Raw genomic sequence first — 18,632 nt, 5'->3', positions numbered from 1 at the left:
GTGATCTAGTCATTACTTACATCATCATGTCCTTTTAATAAAGGCTCTGCAGAAAATGAAGAGAAGTCAGAGGTTCAGGCCATCATCGAGTCCACTCCTGAGCTGGATATGGACAAAGACCTCAGTGGATACAAAGGCTCCAGGTGCTGTAAATGTCAGAATAAGACATTTGTTCTCCTGTCCCCTTTCTCAGAAGTACACCGTTGTTCTCTGGTCTCTGACCAGACTGAATGCATTCACATGTTTTGCTGAAGAAATGGTGGAATTATATTTCAGTTTCTGTTTTTGAAACTGGACATTGTACATGGTTTAAATGTTTTATGAAATGTCGCCTTTGCAGAATCAGGTATTGGGAGCAGGTGGAAGGACGGGAAAAGGACAGCCAGAGGATTTCCCTATATTCTGGAACTTAAGGAAACACGGGAGCAGGAGTGGGGGAATTAACCATTTGAGCAAACTTTGTTCCTTCCCCCAGATCAGGAAGAAGAGACTACTCCCTCTAGAAGTGTGAGGGTCTTGCTCTTGGAAGGCATTCTTTTCATTTTACTGGGGGAGGATGTTTGGTGGTGGGAAGAAAATGGTGACATATCATCGTCTTAACCAGGGCCATCTGAAACAGATTGACATTCAAGAATGTCACACAGGAGCTACTGCCTTTTAATTTTTCCCCATAAATTTTATCCTTTAATTAACTAATAATGATCATTAAAATGCATGCCATTTATTGATCACTGCTAGACATTGTGCAATATGCAGTAGTGGTTAAAAGCATGAGCCTAGGGTAAGAGAGTGGGTTAAAATCTTGCCTTGGATTTGACTCTGAGGTAAGTTTCCTTATCCATAGAAGGAATTTATAGTAATATCTCAGATGGTTGTGAGAAGTGAATGAATCAGTATATGTTAAATCACTGGCAGAGTGCCCAGTTCAGCGATGTTCACTAATGTCAGCATCATCATTTTATATAATTCGTTCTAAATTACAACCATGCGAGGTAGAGTTCTTCATCCCCATTTTACAGATGTGGAAACTCAGGAGGTCCAGGATTCCTAAGCCAGCAAGGGGTAGAGCTGAGTTCAGCCTAGGACTCTGATTTCAGAGACTGTGTCCTGTAAAAATATTTTTTCCTTTATTGTATATTTAAAATTATAAACAATCTAGAGTATAAAAGGTGATTTGCTTTTTGTCCTTCTCCTAAGCCCAGGAGATGCAGCTACTTGTTAACTGTGTGCTTTTGTCGTTTTGAGACTCTGTGAAGATTAAACATTTCTTTTTATTAGACTAACGCATGTGTGCTGGATTAGGGTCAAATGGTAATACAAAATATGAAGGGCAGTCGCCCTACCCACTCCTCATTCCCCCTCCCAAGAGGTAATCTCTGTCACGTCTTAGCTCTCTTTTGCTGTTTATCTTCAGGTATTTAAATCACATCCTTATGCTGGTCTTCCTTGGTCCTGCTTTCCCAGCTGGAGTTCTGTAAGAAGTTGTCCTGATGCCCTAAGGCATCTCTTCGTATTTATGAATTAGTCACACTCCTGTGCATCTCGAGTAGTAGTAGCTAAGTATGCACTTTCTTTGGGAGAATTGGGGTTATGATCATGTTCCTTGGTACAGGGGTCTCCTGTTTTGTATCTTGCATATAGTAAATTTTTCATCTGTAAAAATCATACCCCCCTGTTCTGAGAAATTTTCGTTTTTATTTCTTCTTATTTTCTCTCTTTGAGGAACACCTTTTAGTGGACATTGAACATCTCGGGCTGACCCCCATTGTTCTTGTTTGCCCTCTTCAATCTCTCCTGTTTTCTAATTTCTGGATGATTTATTCAACGTTACCCTTCAGCCCTCATTGATAATTTTTTTCGTAAAAGATTTTGTTTTCAATATTTATTCTGAAAATTTTTTTTGTTCTTCATTTTCTGCTGCTGCCTGCATTGTCCCCTTTTGCTCCGAGTGCCTCTGTCACACTCCATTTGTTTTGCATTCTTTTATATATAGAGGTCTTCTTTAAGTGTCTGATGCTCTGGGGCTGTTTTACTCACACTTAAATGACTTACTCTCCAGTGTCCTGCCTGGAACATTTAAACTTGGCTTCTATTATGCAGGGAGCTATGCTGCAAGAGGGAGGTCTGAGTCTTGTAGAGGACTGGGCCTCCCTGCTTCTTGTGTCGTGTTTCAGCTCATCCTTCTGTTTTATGTCCCCCTTGCATGCTCCTCTCTGTAGATTGCTGGTTCCTTCGATTCCTGGGCCTTTCAGGGGTTCTGGCAGCCTCCTGACTTCCTCCCTCAACCCCATTGGCTCAGGTTTCAGCTTTCTCTTGCCTGTTAAATCACTTTCTACTCCTTGCCCATTTGTTTTCCATCTTATAGAATTTTGTTCACATGTCATCTGCTCTAGTTTCGTTTTCTATTCCTTATGTCCTTTGGGTCCTTTTTAATTCCTTTCCTGTCATTTTAGTTGAGTTTTGAATTTTTGGGTGACTATTTTCAGTTCACCATGTTTAATTGGAAATGCTGCATAAATTTTTTTCTATTACTATGACATTAGTGTGCAAACGTACATATATTTCCCCATTTCCCTCTACTCCTGCAAAAAAGGGTTATGTTATACATACTGTTTTGCTGTTTGCTTTTTTAAAAACATCTTTTTATAATGGGTTTCTTTAGCTTATAAAGCTCTATTTTAATGTTTTTAACTTTTAACATATATATATATATATATATATATATATATATATATATATATCCTCAATAACTTATTTCATCTGCTCCCTATCAACTTAGGTCACTTTAGCCTTTTGCTACTATAAAAATGCTGCTCTGACCATCCTTTTATATACATAATTACCTTCTTGTGACAGAGGTTTAATTTTATTTATTTTTTCCTGAGGATATTTTTTCCATTGCTCTTTCAGAGAGAGTAGAAGGGGAAGAGAGAGAGAGACAGAGGGAGAGGGAGAGAGGAACATCGATGTGAGACAGACACATCGATTGGTTGCCTCCCACATGTGCCCCGACCAGGGCCAGGGATTGAGCCTGCAACTGAGGTACATGCTCTTGGCCAGAATTCAGCCTGGGACCCTTCAGTCCTTGGGCTGACGCTCTAACCACTGAGCAAAACCTGCTAGCGCAGTGACATCAAATTCTTGGCTCAGTGGGAGTGGGTATTGCATTTAAAGTTTTAATGGAGGTACCCTTTCCCTCCCCGGAGCACACCCTGACCTTTCCCTTCCCTCTTTTCTTTCCCCCAGGTGTGTTATCTTTGCCTTTTTCTTTCCTAAGCTCCGTGGGCTCTTCTGTTCCTATAGCTGGCTCTCTTATACTACATCTGTAACTTTCTAAATAAACTTTCTATTATAATTTGATTAAAAAAGAAAAAAAAGTTTTAAGCTACTGTCAAGTTGCCCTTAAAAGAAAAATTAAATAACCATGCCAATTCATACCCAGACCATATAGAGCATGGCAGTTAAGATTGGGTTAGTTAAGTGGATTCTCAAGCCAGACTGCCTGAATTTGAATCCTACCTGCGTTTGAATCCCGCCTGTTTCAACTCTTTTGCTGGATGATCTTGGCAAATTTCTTAACCTCTTTAGTTTTCTCTTCTGTAAGACTGAGATAATAGCAGCATCTACTTTGTATAGTAGGTGTGAGGCTTCACCAAGGTAATCTATGTAAAGCACTTACACCATTGCTGGAATCAGAGCAGCTCTCCATGAATTGCCATCGTGTTTGCTGGGGTTCACTGCACAACACTGTGTGTTCTTCACTAGTTATCTCGGTGGAAATTTAGTGGGAATTTCTTAGGAAACTTTGAGAAATCTTTTAAAATTAAATTTTGTATTTATAAATTATAGGTAAGAAAATTTCTATGTAACTTAGCCTATTGTACTCATTTACACTGTTACAATCTTTGTGGTGTTTGTTGACTTGGTTTTGTTGTTTTTGTTGCATAGCACTCCCACCAAAGGCATAGAGAACAAAGCTTTTGATCGCAACACAGAATCTCTCTTTGAAGAACTGTCTTCAGCTGGCTCAGGCCTAATTGGAGATGTGGATGAAGGAGCGGATTTACTAGGTACGATAGCTTATCTGAAGAAGTAGTGCACTGTTTTTAAAAATAGATTTTATAAATAAGAAACTATAACACTTGATTTTTCTGAGATTTCACTGAGTCTTCTGTTTCAGCTCTGTGGGAAATGTAATCATTTTAGAACTCGTGTCATTGAAGAACACCTGGTCTGAAAAGAATAGTACATTTGGCTCTTCTGTTTATCTGGTGACCTTTGCCAAATAGCTTAACCTCTCTGAGCCTTAGTTTTTTTGTGTATAAAAGGAAGAGGTTAGACTCTTATTTCAGGGGTTGGGCAAACTGCAGCTCATGGACCAAATCCAGCTCATCTTCTATGTGTGTGAATAAAGTTTCATTGGAACACATCACACTGATTTGTTTGTTTATTGTCTATAGTTGCCTTTCCATTACGACAGGAGACTTAAGTAGTCTGCAGCAGAAATCATACAGCTTAGAAGCCTAAAATATTCACCATCAGGCCCTGTATAGAAAAAGTTTGCTGACTCCTGCTCTAGGTGATCTCTAAAGTTCCTTCTAACAATAATTACAGGATTCTCACTTGTGTCAAGTAGCTTCGGTGTACCTTTTCTTATAACTTAAGACCTTCTGTACAGTTCAGTGACAGCAATTGAGGTGTAATACTTCATAAGTGGAATATAGCTACACTAATAAAATTGTTTCCCAGGGTCCATCGATTGACCTTGGGTTGATAAATAAGTACACGGCCCATTTGTATCACTCATTATAAAACTCTTCTCTTGTTTGAGGATCATAAAGTTTTTGGTAATCATTATACATGTGCATAGATCCCTTTTTTATGATTTTAATAATTTAAAATAACTAACTCCTTACGGCTTGTCCTTTCTCTCAATTGGTATCTCATCCTCTGCCTTTCTTATTTTGATTGATCCCTGTCTCCATTCACGGCAGCCCCTTGTTTCCCGTGGCCACACTCTAGAACTTGGAAATCATATGTTTACGCATCCTTATGTTGGGATTTTCATTCTCTTGATTATGTTCTATATATTCTACTTCTCCACCTATATTAACTTCTTTCTATTATTATTTAAACATGTTCAGGTCTTTACCATTAAAAAATAAAAATACTGGCCTCTTCTGACCCGCTAGCTTCAGTAGCTACCCTCCCTGTCACTTTTCCATTCCTAGTCACACTTTTATGCAGCAATATCAGTGAGGTGTCTGTTATGTGCTTGGTACAATTCTAGATGCTGTGATACATCAGTGAACAAAACAGGCTTCTTAGAAGTGTGGCTGCTTTTAACCACAGGGTTTCCCAAGTCCTACTTGCGTCTCAGCCGGCTGCAGTGTGAGTGGCATTCTCCCCCACACTCGCCTTGCCTGAGACAGCCTTTTGTTTGCTGTTTCCAATAGTTCCTTCTCAGTTATTTCACATGACTTCTCAAATAGCATTTGTCTTTAAAACTGTCTTTGCTGGGTTTCTGTGATATCAGACTTGCCTGCATTTTTTTCAGTCTTCTTTGCAGGCTCCCCTTCTCTGCCCATCTTCCAGATCTCAGTGTTCCTGTTCCAAGGTGGCTTCTTTGTTTAGGAAATCTTATTTGCTCTTGTTTCTCAGCTTTCATGGCTAATGGTGCCAAAGTTTTAACCTCCTTCCAAGATCTTTTTGTTGTACCCCAGACTGTTACTTTTTTTAAAAAAAAATATATCTTTATTGATTTCAGAGAGAGGAAAGGAGAGGGAGAGAGAGAGATAGAAACATCAGTGAGAGAGTCATTGATCAGCTGCCTCCTGCACAACCCCTACTGGGGTTGGAGCCTGCAACCCGGGCATGTGCCCTGACCGGGAATCGAACCCCGATCGCCTGGATCCTAGGTCGACGCTCAACCGCTGAGCCACGCCCGGCCGGGCCAGACTGTTACTTTCAAACAGCCATCGACAGTTCTCAGATGATTTGTAGGGCTTTACACTTGATATGCCTAAAGCTCAGTTCATCATCATCCTTATTTTCCTGTCCCACAAGGCTCTTCTTATACCAACCAACTTGTACTAACTCAGTGAATGAATGACCTCACCATCCACTCAGTTCTCCATTCTAGATCTCTCCTTCTTTCCTCAACAATCACAAAGAATTGTTTGCTCTTTTTCTTTAAAAAAAAAAAATCTGTATATCTGCCTCCATCTTGCTTCTGTTTCAATGGCACAGCCTCCTGTAGGAATTCTATCTTGATCTCCTAGTTAGAGTTTAGTTGTCCCTGAAGTGTATTCTCATAGCACTGCATTTTATTTATTATGCCACTCTTCATACTTTACTGTAATTTTTTATGTACCTTGAGTAGACTGTAAGCTCAATGTGGCCAAGACAACTATGTCTTTGCTCACTGTCCTGTTTTCAGTACTTTGCACAGCATCTAAGTGAATGGATTCCTATATAGTTCTGACAGTTTTGTTTCATCTCTAAATTTGTGATTCTTCACCTTTTGGAGTGAAGAAACTCCTTTACTGGAGAATCTGTAAGAGATCAGTGTACTTCTGGGGAAATGCCCATACAGAACTAGGTAAAATTCTGTGTACTTTCTCAAGAGATGAACAGGTAATTTGGAAGCCCATTTACGGACCCAACTTGAGACTCAAAGCTAAAATCAATTGAGGTGTCTCTGATTTTGAAAACCACAGGCAGGTTTTTGCTTGCTCTAATAGTAAAGTTTCCAAATATGTTAGACCTAAGTTTATGTTTGGTTGAAGTCTCGAATAGAAATGAGGCTACTTCCAATTAAATTTTTCTTTTAAGTTTTTCTTTGGTTATGAGTTAGTGTTTATTGATCTCTTTCAAAGTGAAAATTTTGGACAATTCTTTTGATATTTTAAATTTATACACTAGATTTTGAGAGAATTCATTGGGAATGTGTAAACTTTTTTTTTTAATGTATCTTTATTGATTTCAGGGAGAGGGAGAGGGAGAGGGAGAGAGAGAAACCTCAATGATGAGAGAGTCATTGACCAGCTGCCTCCTGCACACCCCCAACTGGGGATCGAGCCCGCAACCCGGGCATGTGCCCTGACTGGGAATCGAACCTTGATCTCCTGGATGCTAGGTCGATGCTCAACTACTGAGCCACGCCGGGCCTGACAGGAATGTGTAAACTTTAGAAACTACATTGTAGGATGTGATCCCCATATAATACATATTTTAATTTTTCATATTTATAATATTTACACCTTATTGTGTTTAGTTAATGGTTTCTACACATCTCTTCAATTTTATTGTCTCCTCTCTCTCATTTTGAAATAAATGAGTGTAGATCTTGCTTTCTGCAAACAATCTAATTGAGATTCTCTTTCATTTTTCTCTTGGGCTGCTTACCCAGGGGAATACTCTGGTGTGTATGCTTTTAAATACTTTAATATACTGCTTTTTAAGCTAGGTGTTCTTGGCCGCTGTTCTCATTTGATGCTTTCTCATCATTTTTTTCTGCTCAGCTATTTTTTGCGCCCTACATATATTTTTAACTTTTATGCTTATCTCCCTGTATGCTTATGAGTTTATAGCAAACATAGTCATTATATAAACTTTTTAAAGCAAGTCTAAACTTTATTTCTTCCAACTCTATAGCTTTTTTTTAAAAGTTAGCATTAGTGTTTAAAGCAAATATTTCAACATATCTTGCCAGAATTCATTTTGGAATTGGAATATGGAAACTTTTAAAGGTTTTCTTTATTTTCAGTTTTTGGAGAATACATAGATGATTATATAAACACTATTTCTGACATTTAATTCTTCATGGTAGAAGTATGCTGATCTTTGAGAATCTGAGATAATTATAATGTGGACAAAATATTAGTCCATTGTAAGCATTGAATTTTTAGCATTCTTAGGTTGGTTTTATGTTAAATTATCTTTAAGTCATTTGGAGTATTACCTTTTTTAAAATAAGGGGACATGGTAGCTCTTTTGCATAGTTTTCTTTAGAAACATTTTCTTCCTGTTTAGCTGTGCTATGAATACTACTTCTTCCATTGTATGTAATTTTCTAACATGTTAGCTTAGGGTAAATGAGCAATGAGTTTTGGTTTTGTTTTTCTTTGCTTTTTTTTTGTTTGTTCATTTTTGTAGCTTTTTGAGATATATTCCCTCGTGTGCTTTTTTATTTCTTCTATTTCTTAGAAGTAATAAGTTAAATAGTTTCTCCTTAAAGATTACTGCATTGGATGTTGTATTGATGCTCCACCCGCCTACCTTACAGTACTCAGTAAATTATTACGCACAGTTCTTTAAAGTGACAACATTATCATTAACATTAACACTTTGAAGGAAACTTATACTATTGATCCAGGGTTTGATCTAATTATATCCTGTTTTATTATGAGAAAGAATTGGTAAAGCATTGTTTTATAACCTGTCTGAGCTTCTTATGAGAAAATCATTGTAATTTCTGTCTTTTGCACACCATTAGGCATTAAATCATGGCATTGTGATTCCAGATGTGTTTCATATCATGCATAAAACTGTACAGATTAATGATCAATTTTCATTCTGTTTCTTACACAAAACATTTCTTGTTCTTTGTTTTTGCTTTACATGGAATGCATGGGCTTTAAGAACATAATTTCTTTGGTAAGGCTTCATCTGCATTGGGGTTTCGTCTTTCTTTGGCCTTATTTCTGCCTGTTCTTTATGAGTAAGGCCTAATTTTTAGGCAAAGGCCTGAAGTGCCAGCCTGTGATTTGAAAAGGATTTTCTATCCATATTAATGTTTTCCTTTTTCCCCCTAAATGCTGCTACATTTTAGAATATTTGGCAGAAATGTCTTGATCCTTTTGAAATATGAGAAAATACAGCTAATGGTTATAAAGAATTGGCTAACAAAATCTTTAGCTTTGTTTTGTGATGGGAAATCATAATTTTATAATCCACTCTAGATGTATCAAATGAAATGGTAGACAAAATGAGATTGCTAAAGGAGAGAGGACGTTCATAAAATAAAACTTGCAGCTATAGCTTATAAGCTTATATAATTTTTTATAAATTTATTTTCAAAGTTTTTATTCTTTTTCTTTTGCTAGGAATGGGTCGTGAAGTTGAGAATCTTATATTAGAAAATACGCAACTGTTGGAAACCAAGTAAGTATATATAAAATTTTAATATGGATGAAAAGATACTGATTTTTTTTCTTGTCCAAGTTAATGACATTTCTTCACTTCAGCACGGCACTAATGCTGTCTCACTGTCCCATCTCATTTCCCTTCTCTGTGTGTGGGCTTGTGCATCTGTGCGCGCACACACAAATTGTTCATGGGATCTCATTTCATGGATGAGTGGTTTCCATTGCTCAGTTGTTTGCAGAGGTTTTTATCTGCTTTCCTTATACATGCGTCCGGGCTTTCCCTCAGTATTCTGGATGAGTCCTGTGCGTGTTTTGTTCCCTCCCCAGGATGTCTACTTTCTTATCTCTTTTCCTGGGGTTTCTTTTATTTCTGCATAAATGTATTGCTCTATATCCAGCCCACCTCTTCAGACTTCCCCACCATAATTATAGGTTCTCAGGTACAGTTTGTGGGGTCTTAGGCCCTCAAGCACATGAGTCATGTGGAAAACATCAGGCCCCATTGTTAATTTGTTGTGTCAGAGCAACTTTGGAACACTTGGGTATATCCAAAACAAAATGCATCTATAATGAGGTCCTATGCCCACAGTACTCAAAAGGGAATTAGATCTTAGATTTTTTTTTCCTAATTAATTTTACTTTATTGATTAGGTAATCTCTCCAGAACTTATTAACAACAGTACCCTGTGGATTCGGTTAGAACGTTGCTTTGTGTTTCTTTTTACCTTTATCCACAAACAGTACCCGGTAGAATGCCTTTGCAGTGTTCAGTTATTCAGCTTTATGACTGTGTATTTCCTTAGTGTACAAGAGAATAAGCTTAAAGATGGAAAGGATTTATTTGTACTGACGCACTTGCAATCTGTGATTCCCAGAAATGCGTTGAATGTAGTCAAGAACGATTTGATAGCAAAAGTGGATGAACTGACCTGTGAGAAAGATGTGCTGCAGGGGGAGTTGGAGGCTGTGAAACAAGCCAAACTGAAGCTAGAGGAAAAGAACAAAGAATTGGAGGAAGAGCTGAGGAAGTAAGTTTCCACTGTGAGCCCAAGTGTCCGCCAGCTGCTGGGGACCATGAGGCTAGCCGCCGAGACCAATGCCACACAGACCAGGAGGCGCCAGGAGCGGCCCATTGCCCTGCTGCGGGCACGCTCTCCGTTTACTGCATATGAGCATTTTTTGTGTTTGTCATGATGCATAAAAGGGTTAGCAGAACTGTTCAAGTATTGCTAATAAGGAAATTAGAGACATTCATCATTTTCTTTCACCCAACCTTCTTTAATACCTGTTTGTTTTTTTCCCTAGTACAGTGCTATGGTAATGTTCCCCTAAATAAAGGCAGCTAAGTAAAGACTGTTTGAAAACAGAAAAATAGTCCTTTAGTACTGGTTAAAATTTTTGACCTACTTTTTCATTCTTTGAAAAGATGAACTCAACTCACATAACATGTTTTTTCCCACTAGAGCTCGTGCTGAAGCTGAGGATGCGAGGCAAAAAGCAAAAGACGACGACGACGTAGGTTTACAATTTTGGGCTTTTATTCTTACCTTACCACATTTTCGTATTTAGGGGAAGTCTTGCTAACTAAGCTTTGGATATGGTATTATAAAGATTTTTTTTTTTAAAAAAGCCTGAAGACATGTTTGTGGTCATGAGTAGGATAGCTTCTGCTCCCACGTGGTGTCCAGATGCAGAGCTTTCTAGCTACATGTGATGTGTTTTTCGCCCCCTGTGGCTCTGTGCTCTGACCTGTGCCTGCATGTGGAAGCTCATGGACTAACTGGGACATTTTTGAGTTTTTGGTTTTTGTTTGGGTTCAGATTTTGACTTAGATATATGAAAGCTTAATAATAAAAATTGTTTAATAGAATTAAGCATAAAAAGGTGAAGTCTAGCATTTAATACTGGGCCACTAGCCCATAATGTTATCAACATATATAAATACAAAAGAATAAATATGAGCTTCTTGCCAGTGTTATTAGCATACTAGCTATTCTGTTGGTAGCTGGGTTATCATTCCTTTGACAGGTATTTGCTACTTGAGCATCCCATTTGAGCTATATGGGTGTCCTGGATAGAATGATTAGTTGGTGCCCCTTCAACCTCTTATTTGTTTTTTATATAATACTTAAAATATAAAATATACATGTAACAACAAAATTATGAATAGTAACTTAACGTTATACTAAAAAAAAAACAAAAACATTATACTAAATTAATATTATGAACCTACTACCCAACCTGGGAACTAGAACATTTTCAAACATTGATGCTACCCTGTGTTTCTCCCCTCCAGAGAAAACTACTATCCTGTATTTATTATTTTCTCACCTTAAATAAAAATAAGTTTATGCCACATGTATGTATTCATACAAAGTATGGTTTAATTTTCATTATTTCTGCATTTTATACTGTATTTAGTCTGTGAAACTTGCGTCTTTTACTCAGTATTATATTTTGATATTCACCTGTGTTGTAGTATAGCGCTATAGGTCATTCATATTAGCTGCTTTGTAATATCCCATCATATGAATATACTACAATTTATGTATCAGTTTTCCTGTTAATGAATAGGTTGTTTTCAGCTTTTTACTACCACAAACACTGCTATTTATATGAACATTGCAGTGGAAGTCTCCTAGTTTTTCCAGGGTATATACCTAGTAGTGGGATTGCTGTATTGCAAACCCCTTTAATCATTTGTTGTTGGACCTTTAAAGGAGAGGCCAAGTTCTATGGCAGGACAGAGGAGACTGCTCTTTTCCTCTTTCTTACTGTCCCAAGCTTTTCAGCTTTGATCCAAAATGTGCATACTTCACTCAGCAAAACAAAAGCTTTACAGTTAATCTAACCTTTCCCCTTTACCATCAGCAAAGGGAAGTTGACCTGAGCATGCCCCTGTGAGATTTTACTGTACTCACATCCCTTATTTTTCCTGACAAGAATTCTGGGTAATACAATTTTCTTCATCTTGTATTTCTCTTGGTGTTTTAGTGCCTCTTAGAGTTGAGTACCTTGGTAACCAGTCAATAAATTTACACTTTACACTGGCCTTGGGAGCATATGGATTGGTAATTTGAGATAAATGAACCCCTTTTGAAACTAAATTGTAACTAATTTTTGAATGACTAGCATTTGTTGTAGAACATGAATTTAAAATAATGTTGTTAGAGCAGCATTTCCAGGTGAGCATATTAAATGTATATAGATAACAATCAACTTTTTTAAAAAATTGATTTTAAAGAGAGAGGAAGGGAGAGAAACATCGATTTGTTATTCCACTTATTTATACATTCATTGGTTGATTCTTTTTTTTTAAATTGATCTTTATTGAAAGTATTACAGATGTCCCCCTTTTTCCCCCCCATTGACCCACTCCCACCCCCTCCCCAGGCCTTTCCCACACTAATGTCTGTCCATGGGCTATCATGTAAGTTCATTGGTTAGTCTCTCCCCTGCCCCTTCCCTCTGAAATACATCAGTCTGTTGCATGCTTCAAGATTTTCTTTCTGAGAGAACATCAAAGCAGATATAGTCTCCCAGAGTGATCTGTAGTCTTCTTTTCATTATAGAGTGATATTCCCACAGCCCAGAGGAAGCGGTTTACTAGAGTAGAAATGGCCCGCGTTCTGATGGAGAGAAACCAGTATAAAGAGAGATTGATGGAACTTCAGGAAGCTGTTCGATGGACAGAGATGATTCGGTTTGTATTGAGAAGTACTTCTCGTGTTTTCCTAGTATTGTTTCCTAGTTTTCAATATTCCTTTATTCAGAATTTAGAGTCCTGCTTTTGGGAATCCAAGCTCCTTGCTCTGTTTACTAGGAGAGACTTCCTAAAGTAACACTTGGAATTAGTAACAGAATGTGATCAACGTGGGTGCCTTTTGGGCCAGTAAAGGGCTCTTGGAGAGTGTTCCCACAGCCTCTAAGACACAATTGTTATTACTTAGGAATGATGTTCATTTCTCAGAAGAAAATAGAAATTGACACTACTTTTGCAGTAATGTCAGGGAAATATAAGAATTTCATATGCCAGTAGGAAACACTCATTTTTACTCAGTGTCTTCCTTTAAAATGCCCTTGCTGAATTTCTCTTCCCTTTCTGACATACATGCAAAATGCCACTTCCATTGAGATCTTGGTCAGATCTTAAATCTCTCTAATGCTGCCATCTAGTGGTCAGATTCTCAGTAACAGTATTCCTTTCACTTAGGAAGAGCTCATGAAAAGTTTTATAAACTAGTTACCTCTAATTTGCCTGCTTTTTTGAGTTTGGACTGTCACATCAGATTTACCAGTAATGGCACACACATACACATTCTCTTAAAGTTTACGAATATAGTTTCTAGCCTCCAACTTTTACTTCCTTATGATTGCATCATGTATTTAGCAGTTTATATATCCTTTACTATTGTTATACTAGAAATCTTTTGTATAGAATATTTACAATTTGCTAAAATTGTAATTGTGTATAGCTACCAAGAAGGAAGAAGATTAGTATTCTAATCTTTATTTATTGTACAAAAAACTAATGTCCTAAGAAATGCGTTCTTAACTCCAGCAGTTAATGGATAGTAAATAAATGATGAATAAATATTTTAAAAACTGAGGCATATAGGAAGGCTCCACTTTTCATTGCTATTTTTAGCAACCAAGTGGTAGTCAACAAATGAAAATAAATAGTACCTTTTAACTTTTTAATTTAGTCTTTTAAGAAACATAAAGGTGGGGGGCTCTCATAGTGTTGGCAGAATCCTTACCATCTTACTGAATCAATTTGGAATGCCTTATTTTCTCAAATTTTGTTGAATTACCTATCAATTTAGTTTATCCCGTTCTCTGATCATCTTTTCAGTGGTGGAAAAGTTTCAGTCCTGTGAAAAATGACACATCTAAATAGTAAAATTACAGGCTACTTTCTGAGAGCTGGGATTATAAGGTGATACAGACCTTTATGTAAAGATAGGGATTTACAAGGCAATATTTTGATAAAGGGGAATGAGGTGGAGGCTCTCTCTTCAATAAAAAATTGTAAATATTAACATTCAGTCATATCTGTCCAGTACAGGTAACAGTCTTATCTCTATCAGTAGACTGAGATCTTTGAGGGAGAGATGGTATTTTATTTTAATTGTAGCTTTAGCAGACCGGCTGATACAATAGGTCATCCATGAACTACTTTTGTACTTGGTTCTTAGACAGCTAGAACACCTCACTAATAACACTTTTTTTCCTTCTTTTTTTAATGTAGAGCATCAAGAGAAAATCCAGCTATGCAGGAAAAAAAAAGGTCAAGCATCTGGCAATTGTAAGTATCTAAAAAGGCATAAAGACATTAGATGGCACTTTGAGACAAAATTCTAGTCAAAATTTATTTTCAAGAATGATTTGGTACCCGGCCGGGCATGGGTCAGTGGTTTAGCATCAACCTAGGATCCAGGAGATCACGGTTTGATTCCCGGTCAGGGCACATGCCTGGGTTGCGGGCTTGATCCCCAGTCGGGCCTGCAGGAGGCAGCCGATCAGTGACGACTCTCATCTTTGATGTTTTTATCTCTCTCTGTCTCTTCCTCTCTCTGAAATCAATAAAGATATATATTTTAAAAAAAGAATGATTTGGTGTCTCCTCCCTTCCTTAGTTCCTCCCATTTTTTCTCCCTAGCTTCTTTTCTCAAATTTGGGGTATATAGCTAAACTGAACTTTTTCTTTTTGATATGTAGTGTGCCAGCTCGGTAAGGCTGTTCTTGAGGACAAAAATATTGCTGTCGTAAGCTGCATCATTTTGGTTATGCATTTGATGGAATCCTCTGATAAGTTAAATAACGTAATGGGGAACTATTCCTAGAGTTGATAATTACCTGGATCCCCATTAATAAGTGACTGCTTCACTGGTTGTGTGATTGTAAAAAACTTTACAAAGCAAAGATTAGAAATTTAGTGTTTGCAGGGTTTGAATAGTAGTATATGTTGGTTTTGGACTTGAATTATGTTCATGCTAGCCGTACTGTGTGTTTAGTGTGCTTAATACTTACCCTTTTTTGGTAAATCTGCTATTTAATGGAAGTATTGATATTTTTGGGGGGTGGATGTGAAAATATTCAATTGAATGTAATAAGAAAATGTACAAGATGTGTGTTAAAATGGTAATGCGTGTTCTAGTATTTGTTGTAACTATTTTTAGAACTGGCGTACTAGGCTTCTGTTCAAGCCATGCAGCCATAACCTTGCTGTTTAACAACCACTACATGGCACCAAGTAGGAGCTAGCTAAAGGAGCCATCTTCTTTTATTTTTTCATTACAAGCAGTTCCCGGTACTTCAGAGCTGCTTCCTTTCATTCTGGGAATTGCTAATTAAAGAACAGGGATCTGCAAGGCTAAGCCATAGTTTCTCTTTCCCAAATGTCTGTGTTTGGCTATGAGTTATTGCTAAGGCTGCACTGTGTGACTATAAAAAACTTTTTTGCCACTTTCTAACTCACTACCTTGTAAAAGCATTCTGGAATTTGTGGAAAATTGTGGGTGTGGTTTTTTTACAGTGCATGTATTACATACATAAACATACATACACACTCAATTTTTTCCTTTTAGTTTCAGCCGACTTTTCAGCTCCTCAAGTAATACTACTAAGAAACCCGAACCACCTGTTAATCTGAAGTATAATGCACCCACTTCTCACGTTACTCCTTCTGTCAAGAAAAGGAGCAGCACCTTATCTCAGCTCCCTGGGGACAAGTCCAAAGCCTTTGACTTCCTTAGCGAAGAGTAAGTATTTTCCAGACCATGTTGTGCCCTCAGTAAGTTAACATGTGCCCTCAGTAAGTTAGCAGTTCCAAAATACTCTCACCATTTATCAGATCAGCTGTAAATGTTCAGATAAATCTACACACAGACTCTGTAACATGGCTATTGTTAGTAAATTACTTGTAGTCAATTCCTTTTAGGAAAATTGCATTTCAGTTTTCATAAAGAAGGAATTTTTTTTAATATCTCCTTTTTCTGGTATGACCACATTGATAAATATTAATAGAAAGTTAAAGGCTTATATAAACCTTTATCCTAAATGTTTGAACATTTCCTTTGGTGTAAGAAGGACTTGGTTTTTCATCCTGACTCTGCTTCTCATTAGGTACATGAGCTTGGTGCATGAACCTCTTAGAGCCCCAGTTTCTCTGCCATTGAAATAAGGATTCACTGTCTAACTTTAAAAGACCAGCTTTGGTACAACACTTTTAAAGGAGAAATCTTAATCTGAAGTAAATGAATTCGAAATCATGTAATTTTAATTTTTAGGTGGTTATTTTTACTATTTTAGCAGGAGAGCTATTATATTCACTTAATTTAAAAAGGGCATTTGTTTTCCTTCTAGAACCGAAGCTAGTTTAGCCTCACGCAGAGAACAAAAGAGAGAGCAGTATCGCCAGGTAAAGGCACATGTTCAGAAGGAAGATGGGAGAGTGCAGGCTTTTGGCTGGAGCCTGCCTCAGAAGTACAAACAGGTAATGTGTGAGCATGGTAAGAGCATACAGTGGGAAATGCAGGGGACAGGAGTGTGGCTGGGCAGGAAGGAATCAGAAATCACACCCCAAACCCACTCATCTCAAGCTGCTTGGACTTGATGCCCATTTAGAGAATTGTTGAGGGTAATGGGTTTGGGGCTGTTTTCCATAGCCCGGGAGCTCTAAGGAAATGCCTCTGCGTCTGTGAGGAGGGAGGGGGTCAACGGGAGGTGGCCGAGTGCATGGAACTTGAGTATCCAGCTCTGTTTTAATATTTGAAGATTTCATTTTTTGAAAAACAGCACCTATTGTTTAAAAGTGTTAAGAAGCCGTTGGCATGGAGCCTTTCACCTGCTGACTTAAAATTCAGTTCAGGTCTTCAGGAACTGTGCCTGTCTGCCCCATATTCCCCATTCCCAGAAGACTCAGCGCATGCTCCCTCTCTCCCACTCCCACGCATATGCGAATTAGTCTGTTTTCTGAGATTTCATAGCATCTTATTTTCTTTAATTGCCACTTGATTTTCTCAGTTTACAAATAAGAATGACAAAATTAACTTCAACTTGATTTCAAAGAGAAAATCTGGAACAGCAGTACTGGCCCATATCTCAGTGGTGCTGTAAGTTCACTTTTGGTGAGGCTAACCTATGTGTCTTTCTCTCCCCTCCCCAATTATTAGGTAACCAATGGTCAAGGGGAAAATAAGATGAAAAATTTACCCGTGCCTGTTTATCTCAGACCTCTAGATGAAAAAGATGCATCAATGAAGGTAAATTAATTTTCAAGTTAAAGAAGCTACTTCCTAAAATCTGGGTGGATTTTTTTTCTAAACCAAAAAAGTTAAATCCTACTTTTGTGGATCGGATGATTTACTTGTAGCTTTAGACTGGGGTACTTTGAATATTAAAAACCTATATTTATAATCATTAGACTGTTAAAGAAAATCTGGAAAATTCTGAATATTTTTTGAGAAAGTGACTCAATGCCTTTTTATTAACCCTAAAAGCTGTGGTGTGCTGTTGGAGTCAATTTATCTGGTGGGAAGACCAGAGACGGTGGTTCTGTTGTTGGAGCAAGTGTATTTTACAAGGATGTTGCTGGTTTGGATGCAGAAGGCAGTCAGCAGCGGAGTGCATCTCAGAGTAGTTTAGACAAGCTGGATCAGGAACTGAAGGCAAGTGTGTGCACTAACACTGTCCCCTGGTGTCTGAGACTATTAGTTTAGTTCATTGGTCCAAAACTTACTTCTGGGTTCAACTTCTAATTGGGATTACTGTGCCCTTGCCTCTTCCTTACCCTTTCTCTCTTTCCAAAATCAGTTTTATTGAGGTATGTTTTACATACAGTTAAGTGTATCCTTGAAATGTGTACAGTTCAGAGTTTTGACAAATGTATGCACCTGTGTAACAACTGTCACTGTCAAGACACAGAACATTTTTGTCACTGATCTGCTTTAACTGCTAGTTTTTAGTCTGCTGATTAATGTGGAAAGGTAGTTATATTTTCAGCCTTCCAAATAATCTGAAAATAAACTTGAAATAATATTACCCTTGACTGTGATAGCACAGCTTTATGACTGTTTGCACATACACCATTTTAAACATTCATTTCTTTACTTTTCCTCTGCAGGAACAGCAGAAAGAGTTAAAAAATCAGGAAGAATTATCTAGTCTCGTCTGGATCTGTACCAGTACTCATTCAGCTACAAAAGTTATCATTATTGATGCTGTTCAACCAGGCAACATCCTAGACAGTTTTACTGTTTGCAACTCCCACGTTCTCTGTATAGCAAGTGTACCAGGTAAGAGTGAGCTGTGGCCCTCTCTTCCCACCATCAGCACCTCCTTTGCAGGACCTAATTTGGTTATTGGAGATATAGTTATGCACCACTTCAGGAAGTTTATGTTCTACTCGGAGAAGACCAAAAATAAACTGGAAACAAATGACTAAACCTGATATTTTCAGATTTTATGGAGAAAATTAAA

The 18,632-nt window shown here is 37.7% G+C and overlaps 1 protein-coding gene across 4 annotated transcripts in view; it reads left to right on the top strand.

Moving 5' to 3' along the window:
- The window catches only part of SPAG9 (sperm associated antigen 9), a 94,346-nt gene that overhangs the window by 54,436 nt on the left and 21,278 nt on the right, over positions 1-18,632 (top strand). For all 4 annotated transcript variants that reach the window (XM_087826213.1, XM_087826214.1, XM_016203376.2 and 1 more), the window contains 12 exons: positions 44-143; positions 3,949-4,070; positions 9,108-9,165; positions 10,025-10,177; positions 10,613-10,664; positions 12,722-12,852; positions 14,401-14,457; positions 15,740-15,913; positions 16,518-16,647; positions 17,327-17,416; positions 17,654-17,821; positions 18,277-18,448. In XM_087826213.1, the coding sequence (XP_087682339.1) occupies positions 44-143; positions 3,949-4,070; positions 9,108-9,165; positions 10,025-10,177; positions 10,613-10,664; positions 12,722-12,852; positions 14,401-14,457; positions 15,740-15,913; positions 16,518-16,647; positions 17,327-17,416; positions 17,654-17,821; positions 18,277-18,448 (1,407 nt within the window). The remainder of the gene's footprint in view (positions 1-43; positions 144-3,948; positions 4,071-9,107; positions 9,166-10,024; positions 10,178-10,612; positions 10,665-12,721; positions 12,853-14,400; positions 14,458-15,739; positions 15,914-16,517; positions 16,648-17,326; positions 17,417-17,653; positions 17,822-18,276; positions 18,449-18,632) is intronic.

This window comes from Miniopterus natalensis, chromosome 17 (assembly GCF_054644295.1).
Source record: "Miniopterus natalensis isolate mMinNat1 chromosome 17, mMinNat1.hap1, whole genome shotgun sequence".
In the NCBI taxonomy this organism is placed as follows: domain Eukaryota; kingdom Metazoa; phylum Chordata; class Mammalia; order Chiroptera; family Miniopteridae; genus Miniopterus; species Miniopterus natalensis.
This window is presented reverse-complemented; position numbering and strand designations above follow the sequence as displayed.